Raw genomic sequence first — 20699 nt, 5'->3', positions numbered from 1 at the left:
TGTCCTGGGCCATGTCCAAAATGGGGTAGGCCTCAAAGGTCTTCCAGAATCCTCCAAGAAGTGTAATTTGACGACATTCCGCACTTGAGGGGCGTAGAAATTTCCGAAACGGGTCCCCGTTGATCGGAAGAAGAATCGGTGGAGCTAGAGGCTCGAAGTGACTGAAAAAAATAAGTAAACTTTTCGAAAAAACGCAATATGCAGTAAAAGCTTGAGAGCTACAACACGAGGACTCCCAACACTTGAACGTGCGGTAAAAATCTGAAGATGGCTGTCAGAGGAGGGGCTTAGGTAGAGGGCAGTCATTGGCTGGGGGCAGTATGACCCAGAGACCAGTGATTGTTTAATAGTAGCAAGACAGTTGAGAACCGAAACTGAAACTGATTTTTTCTTTACCGAGGATTCCCAGCCTGACGACAGGGAATATACATGAGCACGTGAATCCATGCCAGACTCCATGCTGGAGAACTGAAGAGCCTTACAGTGCCATATTCAAAACAGAGACCCCAAATTGAAACAAACTGAAAGTGAAGTATGATATCCAACTATACTTCGTAAGAGTTACAAAAGGAAAGCAGACACTGCCTGTAGAGGCTTTCTCCATTTGCACAGATAACAATTGTTTGTGTGCAGTCTTGCCCATCAATGAGAACCATCAATTTACTAAAAACAGGAGATAACCTTTGCAGTGTTATGTATGATGTTCCCGAAAATGAAACGTGCCCTGTAATTTATCTGTGGCCACAAACCAAAAAAATTACACCGAATGTGACTTGGTTCCTCTGTTCTTGCGACAAAAGTGACAGCACATGAAGTCAAAGTAGGCCCCATCTGGTCCAACCACGGGACATACATGCAACGGGAGGGGGTATCTCCTGCTCTGTGATACAACAAATGCAAAACTCTGCTCCAATGATACAAGTGCTGATTGAGAAAAACAGCTGTCCACATTTTGGCCAATGCTAGAATGGAATATTGCTTAATAACGACTGTCATTGGCCACCTGAAGAACCCTTGATTAGAATCTAATGGGCCTATCAACATAAAATACCACAATCTGCACTTCACTGTGATAAAGCAATCCAACTCCAAAGACTGCATCAACACCTAGTCCCACCGTCAACTTGCTCTCCTACAATCAACTCAATAGCAAAAAAATGTCCAACACCTAAGACAACAGTTTTTATATACATGTCATCCTCAATTTCCAAAACAATGTGCAACTCAAATTTAAATGTATAACTTTATTTTCAAGTAATTGCCACGTTTCACTTCTGGATCCGTGATTACCACTAAACATTTGTTTTTGCCATTTTAGCATACCTACTCCCTTTCAATGTCTTTTTTTAGGAGTTTGAGGCTACTAATAGTTTTATAGACTAAGATCTTGAGCCATGTTGGGCAAAATGGGACCTCAAACACTATTAAACACCCTTGCTGCACTAGGCCTGTTACCTCCATTTTGTGAGCCCATAATACCGGGTTGTGGCCCTTGGACTAGGTCTATATATATCTTAGTCTGAGGAATGTTTTCATGTATTCACTAGGAAAGATCTAATTAGCTTGGCATAAATCAGCAACTATGGCAAACAAAAACCTTGCAAAAACTTGATTTAGTGAAACTGGTGGTCTAACCCAAACCCTGCAACGCCAGTACCTTCTCTTAAGCAATGGGTGTATCTAGAGAGGGATATAGACATGACAAGGAACAATACAACTAAATCAACATTTTTCGTTTTTAAGGGAAATCCTGATGACAACTGCTGAATGGGCTGAAGTTCATTATGAGGATGAACGAAGGCTCACCATTCCATGACATCTTATCCCGAGCAAAGCTACCACCTTCATGCTTAAGATCACAATTATTCTATAGCTGAAATAACTTGATGCCAGGAATTTAGAAAAGCAAATATGAACCTTTATTTTCAATAATATTTATTTACATAATACACACCTGCCAATGAAGCACAATATATCTGTATATCTGTCAGTTAATGTCACAATAAAATAGCCCTGCTCGTACTCAACAGTACTCCTATTTTTTGTAAAGAAATTATAACCACCTAGTCCATGTAAATGCTATGTTCCTCCATGTGTAGCTTACTGGCATAGACTTGCTTTTGTGCATGCATGAGTAGACAGAACTGCTCCACTCATCAAAGCTAGCATGAGGGTAGGATTTGCACATCATAAATACTATATATCATGCCTTGAAACACTTGTGTATAGGCGCGTTATAAATGTTATATCATATAAAAGAAAAACATTTTTAAAAGAATAATTTAACACTCAAATATTGCTACAAATCAACATAATCAAGTCACAGGACTAATGCCAGATCAAAAAATGACATTCCATGCACATAAACAAGTTTGATTTATTTCCTTACCCATTTCATGGAATGCTTTCAAGGCTTCACTCGTATCCAAAACCCTCAAAATAAACCACAACAGCGGCTCTGATAGCTGACATGTAGACAGTGAGCCCTAAGTGAAACAAACGAAAAATGAAGCACCTACATATTATGTACATTGTGAAACCACAGTTGCTCAGCCAATTTCATTTATGCATTTTTACTTAATTTGAACGTGGTGACTTTATGACAACAGTTGCAAACTGTTCTTGCCTTACCTGCTTCTTTTGGGAATGTAATTTCCACATTTAAAAATGAACCCTGAACATTGTTTTCTGCAATAGGACAGTTAAAACACATTTAAAGATTTTCTTTTCAAGGGAACATAAATAAAAGCGTAGAAGGTTTTCATATTTTTTAGTTCCCTTTACGCGTAAAATATGAACAGGTTAAGGGCTAACTTAAAGTGAAGGGTGCGATACTGTAGTGGCCCATTAAAAAAAAAAAGTTAATCATTTTTTTAAACTGCAACAAGCCATTGGCAACGTTCACATTCCTTTACATCTTTCCTATTTACGAGGAAACAGAAGTCTAGCAAGTAAGGGGGCTGGAGATTCTGCAACTTCAATGTTGCAAGGTTGCGTGACCGTGCGTTCTTGCCAAATGGCAGGCACTCTACCATACTCCGCTTCACTAGCTTTCATTGCCAGCTTGTGTCTCCGTCTCCTGCAGATGTGCCCCACTTCTAAGACCAGGAACATTTCGTGGGGCACACTGCGGAATCCCCTTTCAACTTCTCAAACTTTTTGACGGAAGTTCAGCAGATCGAACAACTTTATGCAGCTTCCTCAACATCAGGTGTGTAGAGGTCTTTTTGCTGTGTGGCTTGTTGTAAATTGGAGAGGAAATGTCAAATTGAGGGCTATGTTTTTCAATTTGTGAGGCACTCTCGCACGTGCAGACCACATCTTATTCACCATCTCCTGATTAGTGCTGCACATGGAGAACAATATATCTACTCGGATGATGAGAAATACAGAGAATGACATTAGTAAAGAGTTAAAAAATCGGAAGTAGTCCAGAGAAGCAAGCAGTAGGGGTGTTGGGAACGAGGGTGTGTTATGCCGTGTTATACTTCACCATTCCTTATTACTCGCTGTTGTGCTATAGCTTCAATGTGGGGCTTGGTCCTGAAATTTGAACTTAATAATCAATTTAAGCAATCACCTTTTGGACTGCCCACTTTTACTTTAAACATAATCCAACCACAGCACCACTCAGACTTAGATGGGGAGGCAATACCACGTAGCCAGATAAGCATTGTGCACTAGTAACTGACATAGCAAACCATTCACATTGTAATCCAACAACATTACCATGCTGACCAGTAAGAGATAGTCAACTATACTCTGCTGGTTAATTATGCTATTCTGCATAGTGCACCATGGTATTTCCCATCTGCATAGGAGAAACGGTCCAAATGTTGACAGTTCTTCAATAATCTTAATGCCATTATGCACAGGTAAATCAGAAAAATGAAAGGTGTCGTGACAGCGCCCCAAAGAATCGATACAATATTTTGTTGAATGTTGTCAATTAAATAAACCGACACCCATTAAATATTTTCATTTAAACATTGTTTGTATTCACAAGGAATTACTAAACTTGAGATGAATAAGAAAGTTATGTGTGTTATTATCGGTGGCCATGCTTTAAATGCATATGCCTTTGGAAATGTATGCATCACATTATGATGCACCATTAAAACAATGTATTAACTTTTTTTTAGTTCTCTCTACTCTCCGGGCCTTATTAGTACCATTCAACGATTCTTTCCTTTTTTCCACAACCCTGCACCTTTCAGAGAGACCATAAACCTTGGTGTCAATTATCCCCGTCAACTCATTTTCTATAAACAATCCATAAATGGTAGTGAGCAGATTGTCAGATTTACTGCTGTCCTATTTTTAAATACAATTTGATTTCTACACATTTTTCTCTTTGAACAACTGCAAATAAAATATTAAATACTGTTGAGCCATTCCTCAGTGTCTACTCATGCTTTGCAGATGAATGGACGAGTCTTTTGAATGTCACCTTACCTTAATTCTACATTAACTGGAAACCATAGATTGTTTTTCCAGTGGAAGAAATCACTGCAAAGCTCAACGTAAATACCAATTAACATTCCAACTTCCCACCCGAACCAACACCACACCCTGTGCCAAACAATACTAACCACAAACTCAATGAGCAGGTCATGCATTAACTTAATTGGGTACTGGGTGAAACCTGAGGGTACCTTCACACCTACTCCCCTTGGATACTCTTCTCAGGAAAGGCCGTTGCTTTTGGATCCTGACCCTGGGGGTGAGGGAGGATCACCTGGGTGGAGGGTCTTGGGGAGAAGATATCCACAGGCAAGAAATTGAATCTCCCTTCCTCTATTGAGAACCAACCTCGCGCCCCCCCCCCCCAGCCTTTATGGGCTGTTGCAAGCCATCTCTCCCCTCATTCAACCCATTATAGAACTGGGATGAGGAAGAGGCGACAAGGCGCAGTGAACACTAATACGTTATTTCACCACTCTAGTACTGAGACGAGGATGAGTGTTGTAAAGGTCAGGCATGTCTCGAATGTTACACTAATTGCGGCCAGGCAATTACAATTTGGAACTCACACTGGCAACCTGTCAAGTGGTTGCAGGTGTATATAAAGGAAAGAGAACAGCAGCAAGTAGACTAGCAGGGAATCTTGTATGCGAGGAGGCAGCCGAGGTGGGTCCTGAGGGAGTGCCAGGACGCCAGCAGATGAACCCAGGAAGCTGTGGAGCCAAGGGCCATGTGGGCTGCGATACGGCCACAGGTGTGGGACCTTCATTGGTCAGTGGTCGCAGGCCGAAGTCCGCGGAGAGAAAGCGGAGCAGGCAGTGGAAGATAGAGAGACTGAAGGTCAAGCGGGGCTCACAGTCGAAGGACCACGTGTCTGTGGAGCTGAAACCGAAAGCACAGCTGCTCGCAGGAGATGCCACAGGCCGGTGAGTGAATAGGGAATATCACTCGAAGCAGGGTGCTCATGGGGGCTGTTTGGAAACCGAAATGAACTGCTGAATAAATGAAAAAGCATGCACAACTTGAACAAACCCAAAGCAATGGGTTGACAGACAAATAAGGACAATATAACGTGCAAGTGGCAGATTAACAGATCACAGATATTGAATACCGAACTGGATGAAAGCTTTTGGCAAAGCTATGACCTGATAACAAGTGTGCGCAAAATTCATATAGTACCTGTTTGAAAAGTAAGCACGAGTCGCATGAAACACAGAAGGAAGCAAGTATGGAAGATTGCAAGTGAGCATGAAAGCAAAGTGGTGAAGGAACAAAACTGCCACCAAGTGAACTAAACACAAAAATACATTGTGGCAAGGCCAAAGACTGGCAAAGGAAGGAACACATTGTGGCAAAGCCAAGAGGCTGACAAGGAGATGCCAAGTGAGTGTGAACCATCACACAGGTACAGATACAGAGGAACATGTGTGTGCTAGAGAGCCTAGTGTTCCTGGTTGTGCGACCTGTAATGGGTGGACCATGTGGTCTGACAACTGAGCCTAGACGGGGGGGGGACCAATTATGAAATCTGATTGAACTGTTAAGAAACCAGAAGGAGTGTAAAGTGAGTTTGGAGACGTTTTTGAACATTGAAAGGTTTAGAACACGTACAAGTCGACTGTCTTGAACTTGGTAAAGGGAAGACCAGAGATTTGTGGGGTATCCCAAGACTTTTGTGGAACTAACTTGAACTTGGGGAAGGTGAGCTGAAATGTAATCCAGGAGCTGGAAGAAGCTCAGAACTTTATTTAGAACACCATTTATTTTATTGCTGACATCCCTGCTCATGGTTTAGCTTTAGTTGTCAGGGCAAGTATAGGTTTTAGACAGACAGAATTTAGTTGAACTTTCAGACTTCGACTTTTCTTAGTTTCTTTAGGTAGGGAAATCACATCTTAGTATAGGGCAAGTTCAGGCTTCAACCATCCTGACATTTTAGTTAATAAAACAATTCTGTTGGAACTTTGAATCTGTTGTCTGTGTCTTGCTTCATGATGCCTTCACAGTACTTGATACTAAACATATCCACCCCAACCCAAACTATGTCCAAACTGGGTTTCACTAGACCATACTTCAAAACGCCTAGAAAGTACCCGCACAGAGTAGGTTTATTTCAATTTGCAAGCATTAACACTGCCACAGCAGATACCTTGGTTTCCTCTTTCTACTTCCATTTACCACTCCAAACCATCTCTTGCAGCTCACTCAGATGAAAATGACAGAAGTCATGCCATGAAGTTGCAATCCAATAACAATGTGCCTCAACAATGCCTGCCAATATGTAGTAAATGTCTTGAGCAACAAGAGAGTTTCAGATAACTTTAGTGTTCGTTGTTAGTAAAATCAGGGGAAATTGTGAACTTTTTAATCAGTAAAAAGGAACACGTCACTTACCTAAAACTCCTGTTCTACAGCATGGGTATCGTACATGGATTCCCATGCTCAATATTCCCTGTCGTTTGGCTGGGAATTCTGGTAAGCGAACGAAAAGTGGCAGCAGGAACCAGAGGGGTAGGTGGGAGGGTCGCACGTGAATCCATGCAAGACACCCATGCTGGAGAACAGGAGTTGCAGGTAAGTAACGTGTTCCTTTCCCAGAATGGGATCTTACATAGATTCACCTGCTCATGAATAAGATTATACAGAAGTACATATACAACCAAGGGAGGTGGCACAGGCTCTACAGAAGCAATACAATGACTCCTCTCTGGAACACTCACCTCAAGCAAACCAGTTAAGCACTGCCTGGCCGACACAGGACTCCCCCTGGAATCCTTGTTGATGTGGTAGAATTTCGTGACAGTATGAGTTGACCTCCACGTAGCAGCCCTGCAAATATCCAGCAGTGGAACACCAGACAAGAACGCCGTAGTAGAAGCCACAGATCTGGGGGAATGGGATCTCTGCCTTCCTGGCAAGAGCCTGCTTGCAAGTCATGGGCAATGAGTGATACAGCCAGAGAGCCACCTGGAAATGGAAGCCTTGGATAGGGTCTTCCCCTATGCTCCACCTGAAAATGTCACAAACAACTGAGACATAGTGCGTGCAACATAGAACTTCAAAGAAAACACCACGTCCAGTGAATGAAAAGCCCATTCTGCGGGAGAAGCAGGGATGGGGAAGACTATGGGCAGAACTAAAAGTTTTTTCAAATGAACGTCTGATGGAACTTTTGAAATGAAGGATGGATGAGACTTTAGCATCACCTTTGAGAGCGCGAGCTAGTAACTCACCAACAAGTCTGGCAGAAGTGATCGTCACCAGAAAAGCAGTCTTCCAATACAAAAACTCGAGGAATACTATGTAGAGGTTCAAAAGGAAGACTCATCAATTTTGACAGAACTACACTGAGCTTCGGCACAGTATCTGGAGCCTTCACAGAAGAGAACGCTCTGCACAGACCTTTAAGGAACTCTTTAACAAGTCTGAGAACACAAGGAATGCCTTCCAGGCATCCGGGTGTAACAGGAAATAGCCGCAAGATGCACCGTGATAGATGAGTGAACAAGTCCTGCTTTTGCTAGGGAGAGCAGATATGGCAGAATTTGAGGAGCTTTTATGCAAAGGGAAGAAATCTGCTGCGTGTCAGGCCACAGTGAGAAACATTTTTATTTGTGCTTATAACACGCAAGCGTCAAATGTGCCCTAGCCTTGGCAAAAATATCCTTACATTCTGTGGGCAATGAGTAATGTCCAAATTCTAGGTTTGCAGGAGCCAAGTCGTCAGTTTCAATGACACTGGGTCGTGATGAAGGACAGACCCTCCCTCTCTGGAGACCAGGTCCAGCTGAGGCGGCAGTTTTACGCAAGGAGCCACTGACCAGTGGAGAAGATCCGAGTACCAGCTCTGCCTGGGCCACGCAGAGTAATGAGTATCATCTTGCAATGGGTCTGTTTGAGTGCCATTAGCACTCGAAGAATCAGAGGAGTAGGAGGGAACGCAAAGAGTAATCACCCCACTCAGGGGAACAAGAAGGCGACACCTAGACTCCTTGGTTGAAAGTAACGGCTGGCGAACTTTGGCACTTCACGCTTGCTGCCATGGTGAACAGGTCGATCTGCGGCTGACCCCACTTGGAGAAGAGATGAACTTGAGCTTGCTGAAGTTCCCACTCGCAGCACAATCGTCGTACTCTGTTGAGAGTCTGCAATGGTATTGTGAATGCCTGATAGATGGAATGGGATAAGAAATATTATTGCCCAATTCTACATCGCTTGCACCTCATTGGAAAGAATGGGAAAGCAGGTTCTCCCCCAGCTTAATGATGTAGAACCTGGAGGTTGTGTTGTTTGTGAAAAGAAGGACCACATTGCCCTGTAGATGGGGATTAAATGACTTGGAAGCCCAGAACACTGCTCGCAGCTCCAAGACATTTTGTTGATGTGCAACTCCTCCTCGTCCGGTTGCCATAAGCCCCTGGTATCAAATTGCCCTGTGTGTGCTCCACAACCTTCTAGGGAGGCATTAGTGGTGACCGTGACCAGATGCACTGGAAGGCGAAAAGTAGCACCCTGTGTGAGATGCTGAGGATCTGACCACCACTGCAAGGTGGTCCTGAATGCTAGAATGAGGGTGATCTTGTTGTTCCGGGAGCCCGAGAGTTGCCGCTACCTGGCATCCAGGAACTGTTTTAACTGTCTCATCAGGACCATAGACTAGGTTACCTCCCAACATGTAGTACACCTCGAAAGTAACAAGAAGGATGTACTAGTGAAGACTAGTTTGAGCCCACTTCCTACAGTTCACTCATTGTTATGAGATCACATGGTGGTTGCTCTATTAAAACATTTAAAGAATGTGATGTGTATAGAGACCAACCCCGGAAGCATTCACTGCTGAATAACTGTCTTGCTTTTATGTATGTGCATTGTCATATTAATGTTCATTTATGAGTAGTTTGAACAAGTTTGTGTCTTGTTCTTTTGCTTTTTCTTGTTTTGCTAATATGTCTGCCAAATAACAGGCAGGCGTTCCCAAAAAAAACTAAAAATTACTATGCGAAATCAAATCCGCACGCACTTGATTTTGGGTAAATAAATAAGCTAAAATTCACGCTACATGTGTTTTTTGCTCCCTTCTCATTTGAGCTAAAGTATACAGCTCCACTGATACTAAGCATGTTAAATGTTAAAATCTTTGCAGAAAATGTGTATGTAAAGTAACACAAACCTTTGTGGTAGGACGCCACCCTCCTGTTCCAATAATTAACTGTCTCATCAGCAGCCTGCAATGAGGGTCTAGAGGGATGCATGAGGACATCATCTCCAGCAGCGATTTAATGGAGTGGACAAACGTCACACGAAGAGTTGAGAGCTGTTGCACTTTGCCCAAGACAGCCTTGATCCTCTCCTCCAGACACATCAGTGTGTTGAGACTTGAACATAGGAAGTGAGCATTCGGGAATGGCAGCACGCAGGACTTTGGAAAGGTGCTTGAGAATCCCAGTGAAGTGATCAGTGTATACCTGATGGTCTCCTCGTGTGCTGCAGGGACAGCGGACGAGAGCAGGCAAGAATCAACCAGTCGTCTAGGTAGGGATAGTCTTGCATGCCTGTAGGTCATAGAAGGGCCGCCACTGGAGCCAGGCACTTTGTGAAGACCATTGTGGCTGACTTGAGGCCCAAGGGAAGAGCCTAGAATTGGTAAAGCTGGTCGCCGACGACAAACCTGAGGAATCGACTGCCTGAGATGAATGGGATGTGGAGGTAGGCATCTTCCAGGTCCAGGGAGGCCAGGAAGTCTATGTGCTCTAGTTGCTCGAGCACGTGCTACATTGTGACCACTCGGAACCTTTGGGAATTGAGAAATTGGTTGAGTTGTCTTAGTTGGAGGATGGGACTCCACCCGCCAGACTTCTTTCGTACTAGAAAGTATCTTGAGTACACCGGAGATGTTTTGGCACTAGCTTCATTGCCCCTTTTTAAACAGTGCCCGAACCTCCTGCAAGAGTAGAGGCAGATGCTGTTCTTTCTTCATGAGGGGAGGGATGGAGGGGCATTTGTCTTGGAATTCGAGGGCGTGACCCCACGGAACAATGCCGAGCACCTACTTGTCGGTGGAGAAGTTGCGCCACACTTCGACAAATTGTGATAGTCGGCCTCCCATAAGAGTGCTGAAGTGGGAGGACGGGATCCTTGTACAACTGCAATCATCCCCTGTAAGCCTCTTGAGCGCTGAAACAGAAGGGTTGACGATAGGACAGTTTGCAGTCCTTTGAAGATCATGAGAAACGCCCCTTGGGGCGAAAGGACGGTCTTCGCTGCTGAAACTTGCTCAGAGAGCGAGCCATTTACATATCAGTCTTAACGGACTGCAGGGTATCGTCAACAGTCTTACCGAAGAGGTTCACTGGTGAACGGCAGGTCTATAACTATGGCCTGGACATCCGGTAGGAGGATGGTCGCCTTGAGTCATCCCTGATGACGCAGAACTGCTCCATTGCAGGGATGACATTTGGGGGAGGAGGTGGAGGTGCTGTTGCAGCTACAAACCGCTGCCGTTGCAACCCCTGCCCTGTTCACAAGAAACTATTTCCTGCCTATCCCTGGCGCGCTGCGCCTCTGGATCGCGGCAGGCTTTTGAAGGTTCTCCGTTATTGTCCTAGCCAATGGGAGCCGAGCAGAGCTCGGTCTTCATCAGCTCATGCTCTCTGCTGCAGCACACACCATTGCACATTATCAGAGATGAAGCAAGTCTCGCAGCATCACCATGGCCTGCCATACTAAGCACACGTCTGCAATTCCCCCAGGGGCAAGGCGCCTCACAAGCAGCTGGCCCCAAAGCTGCCTGCCAGAGTGCTCCTGCCACGGGCGACATCAAGAAAGCACACTGCTACTGCCCAGGCACTGTGGCTCTCTGGGAGATCTGCTGAGCTGCTCATCCAGAAGCTGCCCTTTCAGCACCTGGTGTGGTAGATCGCACACTCGCAGGACATCAAGAGCGACCTGCGCTTCCAGAGCTCAGCTGTCATGGCCCTGCAGGAGGCCAGCAAGGCTTGCCTGGTGGGGCTCTGCTCCATCCACCCTGAGGGTGACCATTATGCCCAGATATATCCAGTTGGCCTGCCGCATCAGCGGAGAGAGGGCCTGAGGGGCACCAGGAGTGAGACCCACCACCACAAAGGCTCTTAAGAGCCCACACGTTGTCACATACAGGCTAATCATACCCACCCACCTCTTCACTTTGCTCTTCACTAGGCTGCTCACGGCTCAGGCTAGTGCTCCTCTCAAACAAGCCAGACATGCCAACACAGCGCTCTTGGCAAGTGTTGCAAAAGAAGCACAGCGTCTGCCTCCCTATTTTGTTCAGCGTCCTTTCGCCTGGGCCCAGGTAGTATTTACTGGAGAGCAGCTCTCAGGCATGCCAGTTACAAAGCTATAAATGAGCCTGGTGCAGGCTTGGGTCAGAGCAAGTGATGGCAGGAATGTGGCAACTCAGCAACCCGAGCACGCATGGCACTGCGCTGGGCAGAGAGCCACTGAGGGACCCGTCTGCCAATCACCCTCAGCGCAGACACCCCTTGTGTGTCAGCCCGCCTGCAGCAGCCTTCCAGGCGAACCAGACACATCTGTTGAATCCATCACAAAGGGCACAGTTTCTCACCACTAAGGCAATAGAAAATTGCCATCAAATGTGATAATTTCTCAGTGTTTCCTATTCTAGCTCATTGAGCTAATCAAGCAAATCAGTCAATAAATTAAGGGCATGTCAAGCCGATTCACCCACCCGGCTTCAGCCTTAAAGGTTGGGGCCGGGGAACAGGTCCTCCAGAGCACACCAACACCAAGGAAGCAGCCGGAACCTAGAGAGGAGATGACCGGCGTAGTCACTGCAGCACTGCAAGCAAAGGTAATCAAAGGTAAGCTCAAAAGACAATTTGTGTGTGGCATGTTTTGATGTATTGTGTATTGCAGGTTTGAGTACTTTGTAAAATATTTGTTGTAATGTTTGTGACCGAGCGTGTGTGAAAGATTTGTAATGTAATATGTGCACGCACATGTGTTTCTGTAAGACTGTCTGTATTGTATAAACATAACATTTACCTTACATTATTGAAGCATGCCTTTGAAAACAATTGAAACACAAACAGGTAAACTTTTGCCACATTACCTTCTGTTATGAGTTTAAGTCTTGAAAATACATTTCAAAATCCACAGGCAATTTTTTTGCCTTCTGCTGAATTGCATTCTGGTATTTGTAGTCTTCCATTCAAGGTGGGGGGAATAATGCCAGAATTCTAAATGTTTTGACTTTCATATTCCTATAAGGGTTTATATATTTGTGCGAGGACTTAACTATGGTTTGTGTACTTTTCAAGTTCTCTTAATGAAACAGTGTTCTTAAAAGCCAAACTTGGGGGTGGAGAAAGTTATGACAGGGCAAGTGTCATCAAAGCATACATCTTCTGTTTGGATTTTGTTTTCCTTGGAATGACATGCATTACTCATCGTAATAGCATTTTGGATGATGGTATCTGCTTAGATTCACATGCTGTGCATATAGTCCGCCATCTAGTGGAAATCGTGCAGTATTGCATCTTTCTTTCAAAGATCAAAAAGGTACGTCGACATGGGCGTGACTAAAACACTATCCCTAACGTGACGTATAGTGTACCCAAAATCACTCACGCGTCGAAGTCCCACTGGTTGTTTTTTTCTGCCGTGAGGGAGCCTTAGCCAGAGTGAGTGAGTACAGAAGAGAGAAGGTGTAAGAAGCCTATGTTCCTTCTACTCCACGAGGGGAGGAAGGATGGGCGCATGTGAATCTAAGCAGATACAATCATCAGAAGAACAAGTTACTTCTTACCTGGTAACGTTCTTTCGACGGGATGTTCCTCCGACGTATTCCTTATCTTTGATAATACGTTTCCAGCTTGCTGGCCTCGGAAATTATTTCTGTAGAGGGCGCTGCGCGTCGACGTCCGCCGAGTCGATGTCCCTCGACGGCCACCGTATCGGCGCCGACGTCACCATGCCCATAAATAGCCACGCGCTGCGTCCGTTGCTCAGTTCCGTTTTGTAGCATAAGAAAAGTCATGCCTGAATTGGTTAGTGACCTTGAAGGAGCATAAACTGCAACCACAAGGGAAGTTATCACTGCGGGGATGGTTGGGAGGGGCTATAAGGAATACGTCGGAGGAACATCCCGTCGAAAGAACGTTACCAGGCAAGAAGTAACTTGTTCTTCGAAGGGATTGTGTCCTCCGACGTATTCCTTATCTTTGATAAGACTCCCATAGCAGTGGCATGTAATTTACGGTGGGAGTGATAGTGTTATGTATCCCTTTAGGGATGGACCGAATGTAATACGGCCTTGCCAAATCTGGTCTTAAGCAGTGGAGGAATCCAGATTGTAAAATTTTGTGAATGTATGTGCGGACGACCATGTGGCAGCCGCACATATGTCCCGGACCAGTACCCCTCTTTGGAGAGCCGAAGAGGCTGCGATACCCCTGGTTGAATGAGCCCTGAGATTTTGGGGTGGCTCTTTCCATGCAAGTCTATAACATTCCAGGATGGCCAAAATAATCCACCTGGGGATGGTTTGTTTTGTTATGGGTAATCCCAACTTGTGACCCGAGTATCCTACAAACAGTTGGTCTGCTTGCCGGATCCCAGCCATTCTGCTGATGTAAAAGCTGAGAGCTTGTCTAGGGTCCAGCCTATGTAGCCTTTCCTCCTCTTTCCCCGGATGGGGAGGAGGGTAGAATGAAGGCAAGGTAATTTTCTGAGTAATATGAAATTCAGAAACCACCTTTGGGAGGAAATTAGGCTTCACCTGTAGGACAACTTTGTCCTTGTGGAAGATTGTATGTGGGGGTTTACAGGAGAGAGCTTGTAGCTCACTCACCCTCCTAGCAGATGTTAGTGCGACCAATAGGACAGTTTTAAGCGTGAGAAATCTCAGCGCGCAAGAGTGAAGTGGTTCCAATGGAGTGCCCATTAAGAAGTTTAAGACTAAATTTAAGTCCCATAAGGGAACCTGGAATGGTTTTGGAGAGTAAACATTAGTTAGTCCCTTGAGAAATTGTACCACTAGAGGAATTTTGAAATACGATGGTTCCTCCGCAGTGCGCTTGAAGATAGAGAGCGCTGCAAGATAGCCTTTTACAGTGCCCACTTGAAGGCCTGAGTTTGCCAAGTAGAGTAGAAACGTTAACACCGTTGGTGCACCACATGAAAAAGGGTCGATATTCTGTTCCCTACACCAGCTGCAAAATGTGTTCCAACGGCAGCGGTATAAAGACTTTGTTGCTGGTCTTCTGGCCGAAAGCAACACCTCCATGACGTCATCAGGGAGATCCCAATCCTTGTACCTCAACCTTTCAGAAGCCAAGCGTGAAGGTTGAGGGTTCTGGTGTCTGGATGGAGAACCTGACCTCCCTTCTGCGAGAGAAGATTCTCTTTGAGTGGAAGACGGATTGGAGGACAGATGGACATATCTAGAAGGTCGGGGTACCACGTTCTCCTGGCCCAAACCGGGGCAATTAGGATCATGGTTTTCCGGAATCTTCTCAACCTCCTGATCATTTGAGGTATAACAGGGACTGGTGGGAACGCGTAAAGGAGTGGAAACTCCCAGTCCACTACGAACGCATCTCCTAGAGCTCCTCTCGGGGGAATTTCCCTTGAACAGAACAGATCGCACTTCCTGTTGGTGCTTGTGGCGAACAGACCCACCTGAGGCGTTCCCCAAAGGGCGAAGATCTCTTGAAGGACTTCCTGAGCTAGCTCCCACTCGTGGGAGTCTGTGCTCTGCCTGCTCAGAGCGTCCGCCGTCAAGTTCTTCTCTCCGGCTAGGTGGACTGACGATAGAGAGATTCCTTCTTGGATTGCCCAAAACCAGAGCTGCATCGCCTCTCTGCACAGTGGCAGTGACCCTACGCCTCCTCTTTTGTTGAGGTAGTGCACGGCCACCGTGTTGTCCGTCATTATCAGGACATTTCTCCCCTGTACTGATGGCAGGAAAGCTTTCAGCGCTAGTCTGGTCGCTCTCAGCTCTAATAGGTTGATGTGTACTCTGGACTCCGATGGAGACCAACGACCGCTGATGGTCAAGTCGTTGGTATGGGCTCCCCACCCCGTGAGTGAGGCGTCTGTGACTACTGTCATCTCCGGCCATGGTTGCCAAAACAGTTCTCCTTTCAAGATGTTCTCTGGGTAGGCCCACCATTGCAGGTCGCGGGCTACCTTGTCCGGAATCCGGAGGAGATCTGTCATTCGCCCTGAGAATTGCGACCACTGACTTCTCAGTGCCCACTGAAGAGATCTCATTCTCAGGCGAGCCTCTGGCACAAGGAAGATGCAGGATGCCATGAGGCCTAGCAACCTCAAAAAGTCGAAGGCTGGGAGACGTTGGGCATTTTGAAACTTGGTGACCATCTGTAGAATATCTTGAGCCCTCACCTCTGGTGGCGAGGCTTTTCCCAGGGAAGTGTCCAGGACCGCTCCAATGAACTGGAGTCTCTGTGATGATATCATCTGTGACTTCTTTAAATTGAGGGAGAAGCCCAGTCTGTGAAGGAAGTGGAAGACAATCTTGCTGGGCCTGGGCCTGTTCCGAAGGTACGGCCCTGATCAACCAATCGTCCAGGTAGGGGTAGACGTGGAGCCCTTCCCTCCTTAGACTCGCCGCCACTAACGACATCAGCTTGGTGAAGACCCTCGGGGCGGAGGTCACCCCAAATGGCAGAACTCGAAATTGATAAGGAGAGTCGCCAATTGCGAACCTCAGGTATTTCCTGTGTTTGAGATGGATTGGCACATGGAAATAAGCATCCTGAAGGTCTAGAGATACCAGCCAATCCTGGAGCTGGAGGGCATGAAGAATCTGAGAGAGCGTTACCATCTTGAACTTTAAATTTGGGCGCAAAGTGAGGGTGTGTGCGCAAAACCACCTCGTCTTTGTTAATCGTGACAAATCGGTCCTGAACTGTAAGGGCCTGTATTTCACTAACTCTCCTTATAGAGGGGACTGCCACCAGGAAGGCGGTCTTGCAGGTGAGTGCTTTAAGGCTAGCCTTGTGCATTGGTTCAAAGGAAGGTCCCATTAGTCTGGTAAGAACAACATTCAGTTCCCACCCGGGCGCTAAGTTGGAAATACGGGATGAAGTCTCTTAGCCCCGTCAATAAAGGCTTTAATTACAGGAATTTTCAACCATGAAACCTTGCTCTGGGACGTGGTGTATGCCGAAAGCGCGGCTAAGTGGACCTTTAGAGAAATGAAAACCAGTCCTGAATCTAACAGGTGAGTTAGGTAAAGGACGATATATCTTTAGATGAGCAATCAATAGGTCCGATACCCTTGACATTACACCAGATAAAGCGCTTCCATTTGCTGGAGTAGCAGCAATATCTGGTGGCAGGTTTCTGTGCCTCTCTGAGTATGTCCATGCATCTCTGAAGGTGCCCGAACACTATGACCTCAGGAGCCAGGCTGCTAAGTTGAAAGTTTGAAGGCATGGATGTAGTGTGTTCCATAATCTTGAGACAGTATATTGTATGGGCACTGCCGCTTCCTGAGAGGGGAGACTGACATTGCCATGAGATGGTAGAACCGACTGGTTCCTGGTGCATCTTGTGCACTAATCTGGTGGGGGGGTGGGGGCGTGTCTTAGAAAAATCTCCCGGACCATGTTACCCAAAGACCGTTCCCCTTGGAGTGGTACCCAACCTGGAGGCATATTCTGGGCATTGGCGGTTCTCCAGAATGGCGTAGAAGTCCATTGCTGGGAAGCCCCATTCCGCTAAAACGCTCAGTAAAATGTCCTCCTGCAGCCACCACTCGTGCTCTACAGGTAGTTGTTAGGCAGAATCCTCTGCAGTTCCCTTGGGGAACACTGCAAAAAGATTAAGACTACAGGAGTAAGCAGTAAACCCAATTGGTAGCAGTCTGCACCACCCAGAATTACCTGGTAGCTGTGGCTGAGCAGTGAGAATTCTCTCAAGAAGGGTAGGGCAGTATATAGAGTGTACACAATAGGGCTAAAACACAGTAGAACAAACACTGACCAGAGCTTTGTATAAAAAGTATATATATTTATTTAAAACACACTTTAGGTAATATACTAGCACTCTAAATCAAAAGCAAGTTAAAACACAGTCAGGTAAAGTATACACACCTCCCTTGATAACTATTAGACAAGTCAGAGTTAAAACACCACGATTTGTTAAAACAGATGTGAGCGTGTAACCTAGATGGCACTCCAATAGTTAGGTTAAAGGGAGAGAAAAAGGCAGAGCATAGAAATAAAACAGGTCCCCAACACTTTTAGGAGTTCTCAGCAAGGGAAGGCACTATACTCTGTAGAGCCAAAGTTCATAGGCCAGGCCCACTTTAAATGGAGCAAAGCGAAATGTGCCCAGGATCACACTGTTTAAAATGCACTAAAAAGTCTTTGCAGAATGTTAAAAAGAGGTTGGGGTGATTCAAGAAGGTAAAGTTAGAAGGTCTGGGGCCAACCCAGTTGGAAAGCTAAGGATTTAAGGATCACCTTAGGCAAACCGAAGAAAGGGAGGCCAGGCAGGACACAGTACCTTAAAGAGAGAGAAGAAGCTCCAGCGGTGGCAGTTGTTCCTGGCAGTGGATGCAGTTCGTTGTTTGGACCAGGGTAAGAGGCTCTCGTCGAGGAGGAAACGTGGAGTCGATGCACTGCACAGGGATGAAACCAGCTGCGGAGTTCACCGGTAAAAGGTGCGTTCCTTTTATTCGCGATCAAAGTGGTGAAGCTTGGCTATCCGGCCGGCGGGGTGCTTGGCACGGGCGATTCGACCAAGAGACGTCTTTGGAAGGCGAAAGGGGCGAACTGGTTGGTCCCACCAGCTCAGAGAAAGAAGACTTGTCCAGCAGAAGATCTTCTCTTGTCGTTGGGAAAGTGGTGAGTTTGTTGCAGCAGGGCTTCACCGGTGGTGTCGTCGTTGCAGAAGGCTCAGCTTCTTCGCTCTTCGGATTCTTAGCTCCTGTGGTGACTTCTGAAGTTCCAGTCCCAAAGGCCCTGCTTTTACGCAGAAAAGCCCCCATTTAACAGCCTAGCTCCACTCAAACATGCTAAGTGGTGAGCCGGGCGGCTCACCACTGGGCCAATCAGAATAGAGTGCGACTTGAGCTGCTAAGGCAACGCAGTGCAGAGTGCCAATTCCCCTCCCCACCTATCCTGTGGAACCCAGACAGAGTGGCACCATTAGGAGGGCATCTGTGGAGAAGCCCACCAAAAAGTAGAACAAAGGGCTCAACCTTGGTCAGAGTTACAGAGATGGACACAAACGCCATAATAGAAGAGAGTTCTGGCAAAAAGACCCAACCGTGGATTTAATATCAAATAAATAAACCGGCGGTATCTTTAACATTGCACCAAAAAGTGGTGCTTTTAAGATCAATGGGAAATACCCATAGGAAATATTCTGGTGGAATATTTTGCGTGGTAACCACTGCCACCAGCCAGAAACTCGACAAGGGGGGACTGGACAGTGCCCCCTTAAAAACAGACCCAGGGGCAATATAATTAACCCCTTCCAGTACTTCCACAATATGATGGTTTGTACTGGTTCTGTTCACAATTTGGGACCAGTAGAGTCAATGGTAACTTTACATGTCCTGGGAGACAGTCAGTCCCAGGGTATGGAGTCTATGTTTGGGGGTCACTATGACACCCCTGTGTTACTGCACTGAGGGTGCTGTGTAACACACATGAAAAACAGATGATACCCTATGGAGAAAAAAAAACATAGCCCATAAGCACACAACAAGTCAGAGACATACCTCAAATCATGCCTAAGAGTGGGAGGGAGAGAGTCTCACCCTTAGCAGAAAACAAACCCCAAAAATCCAGCAAAGCTGCTGGGGGACTTACTAGGTTTGGGAAATTAGCCTTATAAGAGAATTCTCACTAACAGTAGTGGGAAACGTCTGCCAGAAGATTGAGTTCCCCTGGAACATATTGTGAAAGGAGGAACATGTGTTTGTGTGCCCACTTCCAAATGTTTTGGGACAGTTTGGACAGCCCTAGAGAGCGAGTGCCCCCTTGTTTGTTTAAGTAATACATAGCCATAGTACTGTCTGTGAGGACTAGAACTGTTTTCCACTGGAGGTTTGTTGGGAAGGCCTTCAAGGCCTTGAACACTGCTAGTAGTTTCAACAGGTCTATGTGATTGGATGCCTCTGCTGGAGACCACACGCAGTGTGCCGTCTGTTGAAGAAAGTGATTCCCCCCCCCCCCCACGCTCCCTGTCAGAGACGAGTCTGTGGTGAGAGTGGCTTCTCCAGCGGGGGTTTTGAAGGTTTTCCCTTGCAGAAGGTTTACCCTTGACCACCACTGCAGAGACTGAATGAGAACTGCAGAGACAACCACTAGATCGTCCCGCTGGCATGACACCACAGCCACTCTTTTTTAAAACATCTTTTATTAAACAGTTTTATAACATGAAGCATTGGCATGGAGTTTTTTTTTCCACTTACAGCACGTGGCATGAACATTTATGTAATCCTTTCCACCCCCCTTCCTGCCTCCCCCCAGGATCACCCCCGCTTCCACACACCAGATGGGAATTCACGAGCAATTCTAACCAATTATCACCCATCATCTCCTCAAGATCTAAAAGCCGGGGCCTCCGATCTCAATAGGGCCAGTTGTCCGAGTGAGTCATTTCCCTTACCTCCCCCCCTCCACCCTTTAAAGTTACCTCCACACTTCCACTCTTCCTCCCTTCTGATATTTCCCCTTCTCCGACACCTCCCCGTGCTCACCCTCACAGGGGTTTCAAGTCCACTGAGGAACATAATTCATTTAGCAGTTGGCTCCAGTTCATCTCCACCCTCTCCTCCAACCCCAGGCCGTGTGTCTCTTCTTCAGACCTCCCTTTCCGCCATACCCCACCTGTGGACATCTTCCATCCACCTCCTTAAGGACGGTCCTTGGGGTTTCTTCCATGCTATGGCTATCCCCCTTTTGGCCAGTGCTAAAATGAACTGTGCCAGTCGCCTCTGCGCCTTGTAACGTTTCCCACTCGGCAACAGCCCCCACAAACACACTCTTGGAGCACATTCAAAGCTGAGCCCATGTTCGGCAGAATCATTTGCAGTACCCTTTGGGACCACTACATACGATTAGGACTACAAGTGATAGTACAATTTCGCCTTTGGTACAAGCCGTGGTAAAGTGGTAGTGATGGCTGAGCACCCCGACTTATCTCAAGAGCAAATGAGCAGTACTAGGGATTACACAAAGGACCACAATTAC

The 20699-nt window shown here is 46.2% G+C and overlaps 1 protein-coding gene across 5 annotated transcripts in view; it reads right to left on the bottom strand.

Annotated features, from left to right (window-relative positions):
- BIRC6 (baculoviral IAP repeat containing 6) overlaps positions 1-20699 on the bottom strand; it is a 3097233-nt gene that overhangs the window by 1058655 nt on the left and 2017879 nt on the right. For all 5 annotated transcript variants that reach the window (XR_011268132.1, XM_069607902.1, XM_069607904.1 and 2 more), the window contains one exon: positions 2390-2486. Coding sequence is in view for 4 of the 5 variants with exons in the window: in XM_069607902.1 (XP_069464003.1) it covers positions 2390-2486 (97 nt within the window). In the remaining variant the exon portion in view is untranslated. The remainder of the gene's footprint in view (positions 1-2389; positions 2487-20699) is intronic.

The sequence above is a fragment of the Ambystoma mexicanum genome, chromosome 4q, assembly GCF_040938575.1.
Source record: "Ambystoma mexicanum isolate Mex_15411 chromosome 4q, UKY_AmexF1_1, whole genome shotgun sequence".
Taxonomy (NCBI): Eukaryota; Metazoa; Chordata; class Amphibia; order Caudata; family Ambystomatidae; genus Ambystoma; species Ambystoma mexicanum.
Note: the sequence above shows the minus strand (reverse complement) of the source record. Positions and strands in the feature narration are given on the sequence as shown.